The following is a 17,500-nucleotide window of genomic DNA, read 5'->3' as shown; positions in this document are numbered from 1 at the left end:
GAAAATCCCACAAATACTTCTTGAAAATAACAAATAGATAATAAATGATGCTCATATTATGTTGTTTAATATTTCTAAAATACGTGTACTTTCCGAAAGCATTGATGGTTTTCTCAGATTGTAAAGTTTTGGGATGAATAATTGGCATTACCGTGAACTGGATCAGTCTGGGTGTGTCGTAACCGTTAACTAACTATACATTTTTTTTCTACTGAATCTGTAATCCTGTGAGTATAATTAACTGGGGTGTATGCTAAGTTATCTATCTACTTTTGGGTGTATTTAATCCCTGGGTAGAATTACTGTACTAATCTGATTTGTCATGTGAATATTTTTTTTTTATATACTGTGGGAATGATTTGATCCTTATATCTCTGACCTAATTAATATGGGTTTTCTATCTTTCCTTTATATTGTATTCATATTTTATCTTGTTTTATCTAAAATTAATGTGTTTTTATCCCAATTTTTTTTTTTGTGGTGTGAATTAATATATAAATAACAGTGGCTTCCCTTTCTTCCTCCTTCTCCTTTGTTCTTGTGATTATTATGGAGTAATTTAAGGGCAGTAATAGTAGTAGTAGTAGTAGTAGTACTGGTGATTAAAAAACTAACCTCTTATTTCAGGTGAGGCCAGATGTTGAGAGAGGTCACTTTTCTCCTTAAGATGTCTAGGACTTAGTGATGGAGAGTCCGAGAGGAAGGTCACTTAGTAAGGAGTGCAATGAAGAGCTCCAGCTTTCCTTGAATTTCTTCTCTCCTCACTTACTTTACCAGAATCATCACATTTATATTGTAATGATGTAATAAAGAAAAAATTGTACTGTAATTAATACCGGTGATTTTTAATGTGCCACTGCTTTTAATCTAACGGTGATAACAATAATAATAATAATAATTAACTAATAAATAAAACTCCTTTCTCTCTCTGCCAATATTATTAGAGAGAGAGAGAGAGATGCATTGGTGTAATGGTAATAATGGGTAGTATTGTAATTACTGGTGGATGTAATTGATATAATGTTTAGTAGTCTAATGGTGTTATTAATAGATGGGTTAAGTTAATTTACTTGTGTTTTTAAACTTTAATTATCTACTTGTAAATTTAGTAAGAAAATTGATTGCAATTAATAATGGCTAATGGTATTCTATTCAATGAGTTGGGTTTCATTACTGTTATGTCATTTAAATGTATTTTTACACACACACACACACACACACACACACACATTTCTGCCTCATCCTGTGTTTATTACAAATCACAAACACAATTTCTTCCTTTGTCTTCTCAAGTTACTAAAATTACCCTTTAACTCAACAAAAACACACAATTTATGCTTCCTTCTAAATCACAAAAGCACAATTTTTCCCTCACCCCAAAACAAAATCTCTCTACTCATCTCATCATTAATGTAGTTTGAGTGTTAATAAAACAATAACATTTAGTAAATATTTATTGGAAATAGTATTGATTGATTGATCTGTAAAATATGTTAGTGCTGGTTTTAATAATACTGAGAACTTGAGAACAATAACAAAATCAATAAAAAAAAATAATAATAATAAATTTTTCTTTTGACAACCTACAGCAGGGCGCCCCTCAGAGTATTAGAACTCCCCCACCCCACCCCATCCCACCACCACCAACCTGGGCAGGTGAAAACCCATAGACTGTAACACAGATGAAAAAAAAGAGAGTAGACTGCAAAATTATCTCCCTTGTTTCATCCCACAAGTCTATGGCAAGTGAAACCCATTAGAGTTTTATAGAGATGAAATTAATGGTTGAATCCTGCATAATCAGAAGGGATAAGCAAAATGTACCTCTCAAATTTGATCTCCTTAAAGGTGCATGGGCAACACTCACCCACAGATTGACAGGGAGGGGTGGGGAGGGGAGGAGTCACCCCATTTGGCTCATATGAAGCAAGTGGTCTCACCCCAAAAATGTGAGAGGGTAGATGTTTTAACCACTGCCATGCAAGCCAAACTATTCTATTACTAAGGCTACTTGAACACTACTTGCTACTACCTCCTCACTGACTACTGACTACTGACTACTGGAGAGAGAGAGAGAGAGAGAGAGAGAGAGAGAGAGAGAGAGAGAGAGAGAGAGAGAGAGAGAGAGAGAGAGAGAGAGAGAGAGAGAGGAAGAAAGAGAGAAAGAAAGAGAGAAAGAAAGAAAGAAAGAAAGAAAGAAAGAAAGAAGAGAGAGAGAGAGAGGAGAGAGAGAGAGAGAGAGAGAGAGAGAGAGAGAGAGAGAGAGAGAGAGAGAGAGAGAGAGAGAGAGAGAGAGAGAGAGAGAGAGAGAGAGAGAGAGAGAGAGATCTGAGAAATTCACTTAAATATACTAAGAAAAAGATGGAAGGAGAGAGAAGAGATGGCTGGAGAGAGAGAGAGAGAGAGAGAGAGAGAGAGAGAGAGAGAGAGAGAGAGAGAGAGAGAGAGAGAGAGAGAGAGAGAGAGAGAGAGAGAGAGAGAGAGAAATTCACTTAAATATACTAAGAAAAGATGAAAGAGAAAGAAGAAAGTAAGAATGAAAACACTTTGATAATATACATGACATATCCTACAAATATTCTTCCTTTCAGTAATAACAATAATGCACCTATTCACAGCTTCTTTTCCTAATCATTTAATGACTCACAACTTTATTTCCATTCATTCATTACAGTAATTTCATTCACTCTAAGCATTCCTTTCTGTAAAGTAATATATTTCTTATTTTCAACTTAATTTCATAGTGATTGCAGCCACGCACACACGTCCATTCACTGAATTTCATTACGTTGCCCTGCTTATAACATGTTTTTCCATTATCATCATCATACAGAAAACACCTCTTGTGTGCTGCTGCTGCTGCTGCTGCTGCTGCTGCTGCTGCTGCTGCTGCTGCTGCTGCTGCTGCTGGTCTGAAAGTAAAAGGCTCGGTTATTGTGTGTGGTATGGGTTATTAGGAGGAGGAGGAGGGGGATTAATAAAAGAAGAAAAAGTAGAAGACAGCTAGATATGCAACATTGCGGCGGTGAGAGAGAGGCTGAAGACAGTCAGTTAGAGGAGAGGGAGTTGATGAGACGAAAAGCTTTTGATTCCACCCTGTCTAGAAGAGCAGTATGAGTGGAACCCCCCCCAGACATGTGAAGCATACTCCATACATGGACGGATAAGGCCCTTGTACAGAGTTAGCAGCTGGGGGGGTGAGAAAAACTGGCGGAGACGTCTCAGACCACCTAACTTCATAGAAGCTGTTTTAGCTAGAGATGAGATGTGAAGTTTCCAGTTCAGATTATAAGTAAAGGACAGACCAAGGATGTTCAGTGTAGAAGAGGGGACAGTTGAGTGTCATTGAAGAAGAGGGGATAGTTGTCTGGAAGGTTGTGTCGAGTTGATAGATGGAGGAATTGAGTTTTTGAGGCATTGAACAATACCAAGTTTGCTCTGCCCCAATCAGAAATTTTGGAAAGATCAGAAGTCAGGCGTTCTGTGGCTTCCCTGCGTGATATGTTTACCTCCTGAAGGATTGCACGTCTATGAAAAGACGTGGAAAAGTGCAGGGTGGTATCATCAGCGTAGGAGTGGATAAGACAAGAAGTTTGGTTTAGAAGATCATTAATGAATAATAAGAAGAGAGTGGGTGACAGAACGCTGAGGAACACCACTGTTAATAGATTTAGGAGAAGAACAGTGACTGTCTACCACAGCAGCAATAGAACGGTCAGAAAGGAAACTTGAGATGAAGTTACAGAGAGAAGGATAGAAACCGTAGGAGGGTAGTTTGGAGATCAAAGCTTTGTGCCAGACTCTATCAAAAGCTTTTGATATGTCCAAGGCAACAGCAAAAGTTTCACCAAAATCTCTAAAAGAGGATGACCAAGACTCAGTAAGGAAAGCCAGAAGATCACCAGTAGAGCGGCCTTGATGGAACCCATACTGGCGATCAGATAGAAGGTTGTGAAGTGATAGATGTTTAAGAATCTTCCTGTTGAGGATAGATTCAAAAACTTTAGATAGGCAGGAAATTTAAGCAATAGGACGGTAGTTTGAGGGATTAGAACGGTCACCCTTTTTAGGAACAGGCTGAATGTAGGCAAACTTCCAGCAAGAAGGAAAGGTAGATGTTGACAGACACAGCTGAAAGAGTCTGACTAGGCAAGGTGCAAGCACGGAGGCACAGTTTCGGAGAACAACAAGAGGGACCCCATCAGGTCCATAAGCCTTCCGAGGGTTTAGGCCAGCAAGGGCATGGAAAACATCATTGCAAAGAATTTTAATAGGTAGCATGAAGTATTCAGAGGGTGGAGGAGAGGGAGGAACAAGCCCAGAATCGACTAAGGTATAGTTTTATAGCAAAGGTTTGGGTTTAATGATAAGTTCTCAGCATCCCCTGAACAGTGCTTTAGACCTCACTGGGAGTAATTATCGTTTCGGCAGGTGTCTACTGCCTCCTCCTGTGAGGAATATGTAAGGGTTATTAGAGAAGAAAGGAAAAATTATGAGAAAGATGTAATGGACAAATGCAAAGAGGAACCAAAACTATTCTTCAGATATGTGAACAGCAAAATGAAAAATAAAGAAGGAATAAGCAGATTGAAGGTGAATGATCAAGTGTGTGAGGATCCGGCTGAATTGTGTCACTGATAAGACCTAGACTAGAATATACAGCAGTAGTGTGGTCGCCATACAAGAAAAAGGATATAAGGAAGTTCGAGAGTTCAGAGAGCAGCTATGAAGATGGTACCAATTATAAGGGGCTTGTCATATGAAGAGAGACTGGCAAGAATACGTCTACCAATGTTGGAAAAGAGGAGAGAAAGGGGAGACTTGATTGCCATATATATAGCATGTGAGGGAGCAGAGGAGGTGGACCGAAGCGGTTTAATGGTCTGGGATACACGGGACACTAGAGGACACGGGAAGAGGCTGAGGAGGAGTGCTTGTAGAAGAGATGTCACAATATAATTTCTCATATAGAACTATTGATGTATGGAATAGTCTGGATGAGGAGACGGTAAATGCATAAAGTATACATGGATTCAAGGCTTAGTTGGATATTAAAAGTCAGGCGTTCTGTGGCTTTCCTGCATGATATGTTTACCTCCTGAAGGGTTGCACGTCTATGAAAAGACGTGGAAAAGTGCAGGGTGGTATCATCAGCGTAGGAGTGGATAAGACAAGAAGTTTGGTTTAGAAGATCATTAATGAATAATAAGAAGAGAGTGGGTGACAGAACGCTGAGGAACACCACTGTTAATAGATTTAGGAGAAGAACAGTGACTGTCTACCACAGCAGCAATAGAACGGTCAGAAAGGAAACTTGAGATGAAGTTACAGAGAGAAGGATAGAAACCGTAGGAGGGTAGTTTGGAGATCAAAGCTTTGTGCCAGACTCTATCAAAAGCTTTTGATATGTCCAAGGCAACAGCAAAAGTTTCACCAAAATCTCTAAAAGAGGATGACCAAGACTCAGTAAGGAAAGCCAGAAGATCACCAGTAGAGCGGCCTTGATGGAACCCATACTGGCAATCAGATAGAAGGTTGTGAAGTGATAGATGTTTAAGAATCTCCCTGTTGAGGATAGATTCAAAAACTTTAGATAGGCAGGAAATTAAAGCAATAGGACGGTAGTTTGAGGGATTAGAACGGTCACCCTTTTTAGGAACAGGTTGAATGTAGGCAAACTTCCAGCAAGAAGGAAAGGTAGATGTTGACAGACACAGCTGAAAGAGTTTGACTAGGCAAGGTGCAAGCACGGAGGCACAGTTTCGGAGAACAATAGGAGGGACCCCATCAGGTCCATAAGCCTTCCGAGGGTTTAGGCCAGCGAGGGCATGGAAGACATCATTGCAAAGAATTTTAATAGGTGGCATGAAGTAGTCAGAGGGTGGAGGAGAGGGAGGAACAAGCCCAGAATCCTCCAAGGTAGAGTTTTTAGCAAAGGTTTGAGCAAAGAGTTCAGCTTTAGAAATAGATGTGATAGCAGTGGTGCCATCTGGTTGAAATAGAGGAGGGAAAGAAGAAGAAGCAAAGTTATTGGAGATATTTTTGGTTAGATGCCAGAAATCACGAGGGGAGTTAGATCTTGAAAGGTTTTGACATTTTCTGTTAATGAAGGAGTTTTTGGCTAGTTGGAGAACAGACTTGGCATGGTTCTGGGCAGAAATATAAAGTGCATGAGATTCTGGTGATGGAAGGCTTAAGTACCTTTTGTGGGCAACCTCTCTATCATGTATAGCACGAGAACAAGCTGTGTTAAACCAAGGTTTAGAAGGTTTAGGGCAAGAAAAAGAGTGAGGAATGTACGCCTCCATGCCAGACACTATCACCTCTGTTATGCGCTCAGCACACAAAGACGGCTCTCTGACATGGAAGCAGTAGTCATTCCAAGGAAAATCAGCAAAATACCTCCTCAGGTCCCCCCAACTAGCAGAGGCAAAACACCAGAGGCACCTTCACTTAGGGGGATCCTGAGGAGGGATTGGAGTGATAGGACAAGATAAAGATATGAGATTGTGATCGGAGTTTACATACAAAATACTTATAATACAGAGAAATAAATAAAAAATAGAACAGCTTTCATGGGTACAATAATAATAGAGTCCTTTAAAGAGAATAATGTCACCTTTCATTATCAATTGTTAGCTTTGTCTTGTCTGAGGTGAGGGTGCCACTGACTTCTTCCTCTCTCAACTGTCTATAGCTTGTCTATGTCATGCTGTAGCTGACTGCATTCATCTTGTGACTGAAGTGTGTCTGAAAATCACATTGATTTTTTTTTTTTTTTTTTTTATGTAGGAAGGATACTGGCCAAGGGCAACAAAAATCTAATAAAAAAAAATGCCCACTGAAATGCCAGTCCCTTAAAAGGGTCAAAGCAGTGGTCAAAAATTGGTGGATAAGTGTCTTGAAACCTCCCTCTTGAAGGAATTCAAGTCATAGGAAGGTGGAAATACAGAAGCAGGCAAGGAGTTCCAGAGTTTACCAGAGAAAGGGATGAATGATTGAGAATACTGGTTAACTCTTGCGTTAGAGAGGTGGACAGAATAGGAGTGAGAGAAAGAAGAAAGTCTTGTGCAGCGAGGCCGCGGAAGGAGGGGAGGCATGCAGTTAGCAAGATCAGAAGAGCAGTTAGCATGAAAATAGCGGTAGAAGACAGCTAGAGATGCAACATTGCGGCGGTGAGAAAGAGGCTGAAGACAGTCAGTTAGAGGAGAGGAGTTGATGAGACGAAAAGCTTTTGATTCCACCCTGTCTAGAAGAGCAGTATGAGTGGAACCCCCCCAGACATGTGAAGCATACTCCATACATGGACGGATAAGGCCCTTGTACAGAGTTAGCAGCTGGGGGGGTGAGAAAAACTTTCGGAGACGTCTCAGAACACCTAACTTCATAGAAGCTGTTTTAGCTAGAGATGAGATGTGAAGTTTCCAGTTCAGATTATAAGTAAAGGACAGACCGAGGATGTTCAGTGTAGAAGAGGGGGACAGTTGAGTGTCATTGAAGAAGAGGGGATAGTTGTCTGGAAGATTGTGTCGAGTTGATAGATGGAGGAATTGAGTTTTTGAGGCATTGAACAATACCAAGTTTGCTCTGCCCCAATCAGAAATTTTAGAAAGATCAGAAGTCAGGCGTTCTGTGGCTTCCCTGCGTGATATGTTTACCTCCTGAAGGGTTGCACGTCTATGAAAAGACGTGGAAAAGTGCAGGGTGGTATCATCAGCGTAGGAGTGGATAAGACAAGAAGTTTGGTTTAGAAGATCATTAATGAATAATAAGAAGAGAGTGGGTGACAGAACGCTGAGGAACACCACTGTTAATAGATTTAGGAGAAGAACAGTGACTGTCTACCACAGCAGCAATAGAACGGTCAGAAAGGAAACTTGAGATGAAGTTACAGAGAGAAGGATAGAAACCGTAGGAGGGTAGTTTGGAGATCAAAGCTTTGTGCCAGACTCTATCAAAAGCTTTTGATATGTCCAAGGCAACAGGAAAAGTTTCACCAAAATCTCTAAAAGAGGATGACCAAGACTCAGTAAGGAAAGCCAGAAGATCACCAGTAGAGCGGCCTTGATGGAACCCATACTGGCGATCAGATAGAAGGTTGTGAAGTGATAGACGTTTAAGAATCTTCCTGTTGAGGATAGATTCAAAAACTTTAGATAGGCAGGAAATTAAAGCAATAGGACAGTAGTTTGAGGGATTAGAACGGTAACCCTTTTTAGGAACAGGTTGAATGTAGGCAAACTTCCAGCAAGAAGGAAAGGTAGATGTTGACAGACAGAGCTGAAAGAGTTTGACTAGGCAAGGTGCAAGCATGGAGGCACAGTTTCGGAGAACAATAGGAGGGACCCAATCAGGTCCATAAGCCTTCCGAGGGTTTAGGCCAGCGAGGGCATGGAAAACATCATTGCAAAGAATTTTAATAGGTGGCATGAAGTAGTCAGAGGGTGGAGGAGAGGGAGGAACAAGCCCAAAATCCTCCAAGGTAGAGCTTTTAGCAAAGGTTTGAGCAAAGAGTTCAGCTTTAGAAATAGATGTGATAGCAGTGGTGCCATCTGGTTGAAATAGAGGAGGGAAAGAAGAAGAAGCAAAGTTATTGGAGATATTTTTGGCTAGATGCCAGAAATCACGAGGGGAATTAGATCTTGAAAGGTTTTGACATTTTCTGTTAATGAAGGAGTTTTTGGCTAGTTGGAGAACAGACTTAGCATGGTTCCGGCCAGAAATATAAAGTGCATGAGATTCTGGTGATGGAAGGCTTAAGTACCTTTTGTGGGCCACCTCTCTATCATGTATAGCACGAGAACAAGCTGTGTTAAACCAAGGTTTAGAAGGTTTAGGACGAGAAAAAGAGTGAGGAATGTACGCCTCCATGCCAGACACTATCACCTCTGTTATGCGCTCAGCACACAAAGACGGCTCTCTGACACGGAAGCAGTGGTCATTCCAAGGAAAATCAGCAAAATACCTCCTCAGGTCCCCCAACTAGCAGAGGCAAAACACCAGAGGCACCTTCACTTAGGGGGGTCCTGAGGAGGGATTGGAGTGATAGGACAAGATAAAGATATGAGATTGTGATCGGAGGAGCCCAACAGAGAAGAAAGGGTGACAGCATAAGCAGAAGGATTAGAGGTCAGGAAAAGGTCAAGAATGTTGGGCGTATCTCCAAGACTGTCAGGAATACGAGTAGGGTGTTGCACCAATTGCTCTAGGTCATGGAGGATAGCAAAGTTGTAGGCTAGTTCACCAGCATGGTCTGTGAAGGGAGAGGAAAGCCAAAGCTGGTGATGAACATTTAAATCTCCAAGAATGGAGATCTCTGCAAAAGGGAAGAGTCAAAAATTGGAGGATAAGTGTCTTGAAACCTCACCTTTCAAAGAATTCAAGTCATAGGAAGGTGGAAAAACAGAAGCACAGAGAGAGAGAGAGAGAGAGAGAGAGAGAGAGAGAGAGAGAGAGAGAGGAGAGAGAGAGAGAGAGAGAGAGAGAGAGAGAGAGAGAGAGAGAGAGAGAGAGAGAGAGAGAGAGAGAGAGAGAGAATTTAATAAACATGTACAGAATGATAAATGGTATGGAAAATGTGGAAAAAGAATGTTTAATAACTTTAGATATACAGAGTACATGGGGACACAGTAAGAAGCTGAAGAAAGTTAACTGTAGAAGAGACATCAAGGAGTAAAGTTTTCCTCAGAAGTGTGAACAAATGTAATGATTTCAGCAAGACGTCAATGCTGTAACAGTCCATATTTTTAAGGCCAAACTGGACACATATAGAGATGGGATACCATGAGATTACTCCACTCCTATAAACCACAACTAGGTCCAAACTTCTTGTCCTATCCACTCCTACGCTGATGATACCACCCTGCACTTTTCCACGTCTTTTCATAGACGTCCAACCCTTCAGGAGGTAAACATATCACGCAGGGAAGCCACAGAACACCTGACTTCTGATCTTTCTAAAATTTCTGATTGGGGCAGAGAAAACTTGGTATTGTTCAATGCCTCAAAAACTCAATTCCTCCATCTATTAACTCGACACAACCTTCCAGACAACTATCCCCTCTTCTTCAATGACACTCAACTGTCCCCCTCTTCTACACTGAACATCCTCAGTCTGTCCTTTACTTATAATCTGAACTGGAAACTTCACATCTCATCTCTAGCTAAAACAGCATCTATGAAGTTAGGTGTTCTGAGACGTCTCCGAAAGTTTTCTCACCCCCCCAGCTGCTAACTCTGTACAAGGGCCTTATCCGTCCATGTATGGAGTATGCTTCACATGTCTGGGGGGTTCCACTCATACTGCTCTTCTAGACAGGGTGGAATCAAAAGCTTTTCGTCTCATCAACTCCTCTCCTCTAACTGACTGTCTTCAGCCTCTCTCTCACTGCTGCAATGTTGCATATCTAGCTGTCTTCTCCCGCTATTTTCATGCTAACTGCTCTTCTGATCTTGCTAACTGCATGCCTCCCCTCCTTCCACGGCCTCGCTGCACAAGACTTTCTTTTTTCTCTCACCCCTATTCTGTCCACCTCTCTAATGCAAGAGTTAACCAGTATTCTCAATCATTCATCCCTTTCTCTGGTAAACTCTGGAACTCCCTGCCTGCTTCTGTATTTCCACCTTCCTACGACTTGAATTCCTTCAAGAGGGAGGTTTCAAGACACTTATCCATCAATTTTTGACCACAGCTTTGACCCTTTTATGGGACTGCCATTTCAGTGGGCATTTTTTTATAAGATTTTTGTTGCCCTTGGCCAGTGTCACTCATACATAAAAAGAAAAAAAAAAAAAAAAAAAAAAAAAAAAAAAGCTGGCAATCCCACACACACACACACACACACACACACACACACACACACACACACACACACACACACACACACACACACACACACACACACACAGACAGACATCATTCACACTCTTAGCCCCATCAGTCCCTAGTGGAAAAGGACAGTCAGACACAGCACAGCTGGTCACATACATCCAAACAGAATTTGACTTAATCCTGTAAAATACAAACAGGTCTATACAAAATACAGAAAAGACATGCAAGTGGAGGCATCACCAACCTCCTCCGGGAATCTGGCAGGACAAACGGCACGGCAGAACCCATTCTTGCTCCCGTACTCCACATGCTGGTCTAGCATCATCGAGTGGGCAAAGCGGTTGTAGCGTTTCTCCCACTCACTCTCTCTGCTGAAGTCTCTGTTCTGAATCTGACGCAGAAGCTGAGGCGACAGTACCGGCAGCACAGCATCAACCTGAGGAATGTCACCAATGTTCAGTCATTCAAATCATAAAAACACTATTGAAACTCCCCTTAACTTCCACTAGAGCTTGTTGAAAGTGAGAGACACAGCACTGCAACACATAAGAACAGCATCCTCTTAGGAAAATGTTCCTGCTGTGTGTGGATTTGTGAGAGAAAAGTACACAGTTGTTTTGCAGGAGTGAAGCCATTCTGAAAGATAATGTGTCACCTTTTGGAGAAATGTGCCTGTGTGTTACAGGCACACACACACACACACACACACACACACACACACACACACACACACACACACACACACACACACACACACACTGACTTGCATCATCCCCATGTCAAGACAAGGTGGGATGGAGTCTTTATGTACCTTGATGAACCACTTGTGGATGCTGTTCCATGGATCACACCTCAGGCTGCTCTTAACTTGTGTGTTCTTCTTAGACTCTTGCAGAAGCAACACATACAATCTGTTGCCCTCCATGGGATTCCTCAGCTGAGATGCAAGCTGTGGGAAGAATCAAACCAATAATGAAGGCTCTCTCTAGGTAATAAATGCTTCCTGGAAGCAATACAAAGCAAGTCACTTCTACAGGGATCATCAACATCTTACTGGAAAATATGTAAACTTATTCTCTTATGCCAAGCAAAATCATGGCATCTCACAACACAAGGAATTTCCTTATCTTCAGATCTGCTAAAAACTAATTTAATTTGTTCCTCCTGTCAGCGAATGAGTAAAGTTGAGGCATTCCCACCACCAAGATCTGACTGTGTGAAGCACACCTGTCAGCTAGTGAGTAAAGGAATGAAAGTGAGATAACTCCAGCTGGTCCCTTTCCCCTCAGCTCACCAGTCAGGTCACCAGTCAATTAGATCTGGTCCAAACTATGTGAAGTACACCTCCACTCAACAAGTGAATGAAGGAATGAAATTAAGATACCCCTAGCATTTCCATCTCTTTCCCTGAGCTAAGGTTGCCAGCACAGCCTGACTGACTGACCCACCTGCAGTGCATCCTCCCTGGTGTCCTGGGCATGGATCACCACCACCTTTGACTGGAACCCTGACTGCTTGCCATCCACACTGTCCAAGCAAGATTCCACCACCAGCACCTGCGGATCCCTCTGGATAGACAGTGAAGGTCTTAGCAGCATCACTCCCTGGCTCTGTGAATAATGTGACAGATTTCAACACAGTGTTCTCAAGATTTCAATAGTCAATATCTTCCATGGCTACACAGGCCCACAGTCTTATCAAACAAACTTCCAATTGATTTATTATAACTAATTAATCAGACATTTGAATCAAGTGACTGAGATGTCAGGGAGTGAAGACAGGCTCATGCAGTAGTGGCCAGTCAAAGCAGCAGAGTGCAAGGAACTACCGTATTTGATGGCTCATAAGACGCACGGGCTCATAAGACGCACCCAGTTCTGGCATGTATTGAAATAGAAAAAAACAAAAATTAACAGATTTAGGCTATCGATATGAAGTCAAGGAATTCAAGCGACATTTGAAGACTCTCACGTGCATTTAGATCACTATTAGATACCAATACTCAGCATTTAAAAGTTTAATTTATGCTAGCAGCTTACTTGTTCTTTTTGGGGTTTTGTTGAGGCTGTGATGGCCGTGACATCACAGCCTGGCGTCCCAAAGGTGTGGTATACAGGGAGTGTTTCAGACTAGATACAGTGGAGCTGGTTGGATTTCTGGAGTCAAATCTTGGTAAGGTTGCGGGCCTTGAAAGCCAGAACGTAATGGTTCGGTTGAGGGTATTGAAAGACAAGATTGTACCAATCCTGCTGACGTGTAAACACAATCTTCTTATTGGTATTTTAGTTGGGGCCATGCAGACTGTGATGTCACAGCCTCTAGTGCCCAAAAGGTGTGGTAAGCAGGGGAGTTTCAGTCTTAATGCGGTTCAGCTGAATGTAGGTAAACATTAACTGCACCTAGCTCTTGGCGGCACCATTAACTGAGGGACTACAGTGATAATAAAATTTTTTCATACTTTATTTTTTAGCATCTTTCACATGTAATTCTTATGCAGTATTTTAGTACATTTTCAAAGCCAAAGGATGTGTAAAAGCAGACTTACTAACTTTATTTTCTAAAGTGTATTTTACTTGAAATATTATTTCATTCATCATAAAATTTAGTACAATTGTATCTTTTAATTCGTATTCAAATCACAACAAATTCATAATATTCACTTTGAATACCTTGCACAAATTACTATAGTTTACCTACTACATTTTATTCAAATTCAAATCCGTGAAAATAAATTAGTATTATTCTTAGAAGTTACAAAAGTAAAAAACCAAATCTGAAGTGTTTCATTCCTTTTTTTAATTCAAATAAATTTTCGTGCAAATAAATTGATCTTATTCATTCTGAAATCTTACACAACAAAACTAAAGAGTTTTTAATTCAAATTCATGAAAATAAATTGATTTTATTCATTCTGAAATTTGCTTAGCACAACTGTAGCATTTTTATTCACATCCAAACCCTACAAAATCATTGTCACTGTCATCAGTACTGCATTCCTCAAGCTCACCAGAATCACTACTAGAAGTAGAAGAGTCACTGCCTTCGTATAGAAGGTCATCCTCTGTGCCCTCAAGATCATTACTGATGCCACATTTCTTGAATGAAAGCACCACTGTCTCTGTTTTTACTTTATCCCAAGCAATTTTTACCCACTGGCAAACCTGGGCTATTGTAGGCTTCTTGATGAAGCCCGATGGTGTTTTGTCATGTTGCGGGAGTCTCATCCACGCGTTCCACTGCTCACGCATATACACCTTGAAAGGTTTGTTTATGCAAACATCAAGTGGTTGCAACTGGCATGTTAGTCCACCAGGTATTACAGCCACTTTTGTGTTTAGATTGTGTACTCTGTTCTTGGTAGCCTGAGTTAAATGAGCCCTAAATTGATCCCACACAAGAAGTGATGTTTTTTTTATAAGTCCCCCAGGACGCCGTGACCATACTTTGTCAAGCCACAGCTTCACACCATCCTCATCCATCCAGCCCTTAGGATGAACATGAATAAAGATACCTGGTGGAATGCTTTCTTTGGGAAAGGTTTTCCTCTTGAATATGAGGAAAGGTGGTAATTTAGTGCCATCAGCACAACAAGCCAGTACTGCTGTAAAATGAGTTTTCTCATGGCCTGAGGTTTTAATAGTCACAGTCTTAGAACCTTTAAAATCAACTGTTTTATTAGAAGGCACATCAAATGACAGTGGTACTTCATCCATATTTGCAATTTGTCCCATTTCAAAATGGGTGTCCTTTCTGAGATTTATAACGTATTTATGAAACTCAAGAATTTTGTTTTCATATGCCATAGGCATTTTTTGTGATATTTTTGTTTTAGTTCGCATTGCTAATCCATTCCTTTTCATAAATCTATAACACCAGCCCTCATTACCACCAAAATCATCATAGCCTTTGGCAGTTGCCCTTTCTTTAGCTTCAAAAATTATTTGTTTAGTTGTTACTATTGCACCCTGATTCCTTTGATCAACAACCCAAGCCTTCATCTCCTCTTCCAGTTCCACCCATTTAGCTTTCTTTGTGCGAAGACCATGTTTTGATTTCACAGCTTTCTGAAGTTCTTCCTCTTGTTTTCGCCAAAAACGAATCATTTTCTCAGTTGGAGGTGGACCAAAATGCCTAGCAGCAGCTCTGTTGCCGTTTTCCTTAGCATATTGTATTACTTGTAGCTTGTATGCAATTGTGTAATTGTGTCGTTTTTTTGACTCCATCATGTTGTGTAATAAAATCTGGAAGTTTTAAACACTCTTGCATAAGCTATTACATGAATATTATGCAGATCATCACCTCAAGCCAGCCTATCCCATGACACTCAATTCCTTTATAGAAGAAATATTCGTTCTCAAGGTGTATTAGTCTATTTTCATAAAAGAAAAGTTTCTCTAGCTTCAATCTTTTTCATATGTATGCAAAGCAAGAATGTTAAAAAGATAGGTTCAATTTTAATTGTATGAAAGTGTGGCTATTGTCTTACCTCAATCAGTAACGGCGTCACACTCGGTGTCACCGAGTACGTCACGTCGGAGCGCAACCGACCGCGTTTGTTTTGAAAAACGTGGTGCACCATCTCCACCTTGCCAGAACCTTCTCCACAAATCCAACCAGCTCCATCACATCTAGTCTAATATTATAATTGGATACCTCACCTTTGGGGCATCAAAGGCTGTGACATCACAACCTACACTGCCCCAACAAAACTCCAAGAAGAAGTGGTGCATGGTTAAGCAAATTCTTCCTGACTGGTCAAAGTCTATGTGGATTACCAGTAAGTATGAGATACTACACATTGGTACCTTGAAAGAAAGAGCATTTTGTGGCGTACTACCAATCATGACTTTATTTAGTTGTGCAAAGACATCTGTGGTTTGAATTTAGAGCCTCTGTTGCCGTAGACTTGTAACCTATTACTGCCTCAAAGTTGGACCTTTGCCTCATTGGACGCAGGCTAATTTACTGACCCTTTTTCTGAGAAAAAAGTAGCGTCTTATGAGCCATCAAATACGGTAATTCTCAAAGAGTGGTGGATGAAAAGAACAGACTCAGTAATCAGGTTGTTAGTGCTGAGTCACTAGGGAGATTTTAAAAGAAGATACACAAATCTAGGGAAAGGGATAAGTAGAAATAGGTAGACACATTCAATTCAGAGAGAGAGGTCAACTTATAGGAAAGAGGAAATGCAGAAAGACTACTGGTGTACATTAGACTCCACTACACACATAAACAACACAATACACACCTCTCTTTCTCCTCTCTCTCGAGTTCCTCCACCTCCTCCTCCTCCACCTCCTTGCCCAACTCACCAACATCACCCATCACTGAAAAAAAAGAAGAAAAATAAATAAATAAAAATAATAATAATGATAAATAAATAAATTAAACAGATAAATACAAATAAAATCTACCTAATAATGGTCTACATTCTGAAACACTTGTGCACCACACCTGAACTACATTGAAAAGGCTGTACTTCAAGTTATGCAGGTCTTTAAGGGTGCTTTTATAGTTCTAGTGACAGACAAACAAGATTTCTATACTATGAATAGGAGAAATACTCTTGAGAACCCAACTAATCATCTCTGTGCCCTTGGATAATACTTGTGGTGAGGAAGAGACCAAAGCGTTTCTGAATACTGGTTTATATATACCCAGCTAGCAAGCCCACACCACTGATTTTCACAGCATTTTATACCACAACTATTTTAAGAGATAATGGAAACATCTAACCTCAGTCTATTGATACTGTTAACTTGATTTCCTCTATACTCGTACCTTCCTCTTCTCTCACAAGCACCCACATACCTCCTTTCTTCTCTCCTGCTGGCCTACATCTGCCTGTGACTTCCCACCCCTCCTTCACTCCACTCAATGGTGTCATGCCACCCTGTCTCACGTACTCCCATCACACCATAATCCCTCCACTTTCCCTCACTCCAGCTGTTTGTGTTCCAGGAAAGCAAGCAACACCTCTCCTCTCTATGCCCTCTCCTGTTCCTGCCTGGCATCCTATCATAGCTGGGGGCCACTCTACCATATTCCAGGCCACCCAATAGCTTCCCTATACTGGACATGTGGATCATCTGATGACCACACCTGCTTCCAAACCATCTTCTACAACTGCAGCCCATCACACTCCCATTCTTCTAACTTCCCTATGTATTTGCTGTTCACCTCCATCTCCTCTCCTGGCCAAATCATCAACTCTTTATCCTGCCTCATAGGGATGCACCTCTCTCTCTCTCTCTCTCTCTCTCTCTCTCTCTCTCTCTCTCTCTCTCTCTCTCTCTCTCTCTCTCTTATAAATAAGCAAAGAACTGACTGATTGACAGATTTGTTAAATAATCAAACAAATATATACAAAAATAGTGAAGAGTAAGGAGGAAAAGAAGTAAGAATATATATAGAAGAAGAAGAAGAAGAAGAAGAAGAAGAAGAAGAAGAAGAAGAAGAAGAAGAAGAAGAAGAAGAAGAAGAAGAAGAAAGAGAAGAAGAAAAATAAAAAAAAGAAGGAGAAAGGAAGAGGGATTGGGAAGAAGAAGAAGAAGAAGAAGAAGAAGAAGAGAAAGAAAGAAAGAAAGAAAGAAAGAAAGAAAGAAAGAAAGAAAGAAAGAAAGAAAGAAAGAAAGAAAGAAGAGGGATTGAGAAGTAGAAGAACAAGAA

At 40.8% G+C, this 17,500-nt stretch overlaps 2 protein-coding genes across 13 annotated transcripts in view; one reads left to right on the top strand and one right to left on the bottom strand.

Moving 5' to 3' along the window:
- The window catches only part of LOC135099083 (cadherin-23-like), an 88,112-nt gene that overhangs the window by 8,865 nt on the left and 61,747 nt on the right, over positions 1–17,500 (top strand). The window contains exon 4 of one of the 6 annotated variants that reach the window (XR_010267621.1): positions 628–2,165. The exons of the other annotated variants lie outside the window; for them this stretch is intronic. The gene's annotated coding sequence lies outside the window, so the exon portion shown is untranslated. Of the gene's footprint in view, positions 1–627; positions 2,166–17,500 lie in introns of those variants that run through there. 6 annotated transcript variants of the gene reach the window in all.
- Positions 2,241–17,500, bottom strand: part of LOC135099085 (uncharacterized) — a 37,577-nt gene continuing 22,317 nt past the window's right edge. For 5 of the 7 annotated variants that reach the window (XM_064001493.1, XM_064001492.1, XM_064001491.1 and 2 more), the window contains 4 exons: positions 12,280–12,441; positions 11,643–11,780; positions 11,076–11,267; positions 2,241–2,912 (listed from right to left, as the gene is read on the bottom strand). In XM_064001493.1, coding sequence (XP_063857563.1) covers positions 2,826–2,912; positions 11,076–11,267; positions 11,643–11,780; positions 12,280–12,441 — 579 coding nt within the window. In that variant the 3' untranslated portion in view covers positions 2,241–2,825. Of the gene's footprint in view, positions 2,913–6,619; positions 6,751–11,075; positions 11,268–11,642; positions 11,781–12,279; positions 12,442–16,079; positions 16,159–17,500 lie in introns of all 7 variants that reach the window. The other 2 variants (XR_010267622.1, XM_064001495.1) reach the window with 2 other exon arrangements.

The sequence above is a fragment of the Scylla paramamosain genome, unplaced genomic scaffold (genome assembly GCF_035594125.1).
Source record: "Scylla paramamosain isolate STU-SP2022 unplaced genomic scaffold, ASM3559412v1 Contig101, whole genome shotgun sequence".
Lineage (NCBI taxonomy): Eukaryota > Metazoa > Arthropoda > Malacostraca > Decapoda > Portunidae > Scylla > Scylla paramamosain.
Note: the sequence above shows the minus strand (reverse complement) of the source record. Positions and strands in the feature narration are given on the sequence as shown.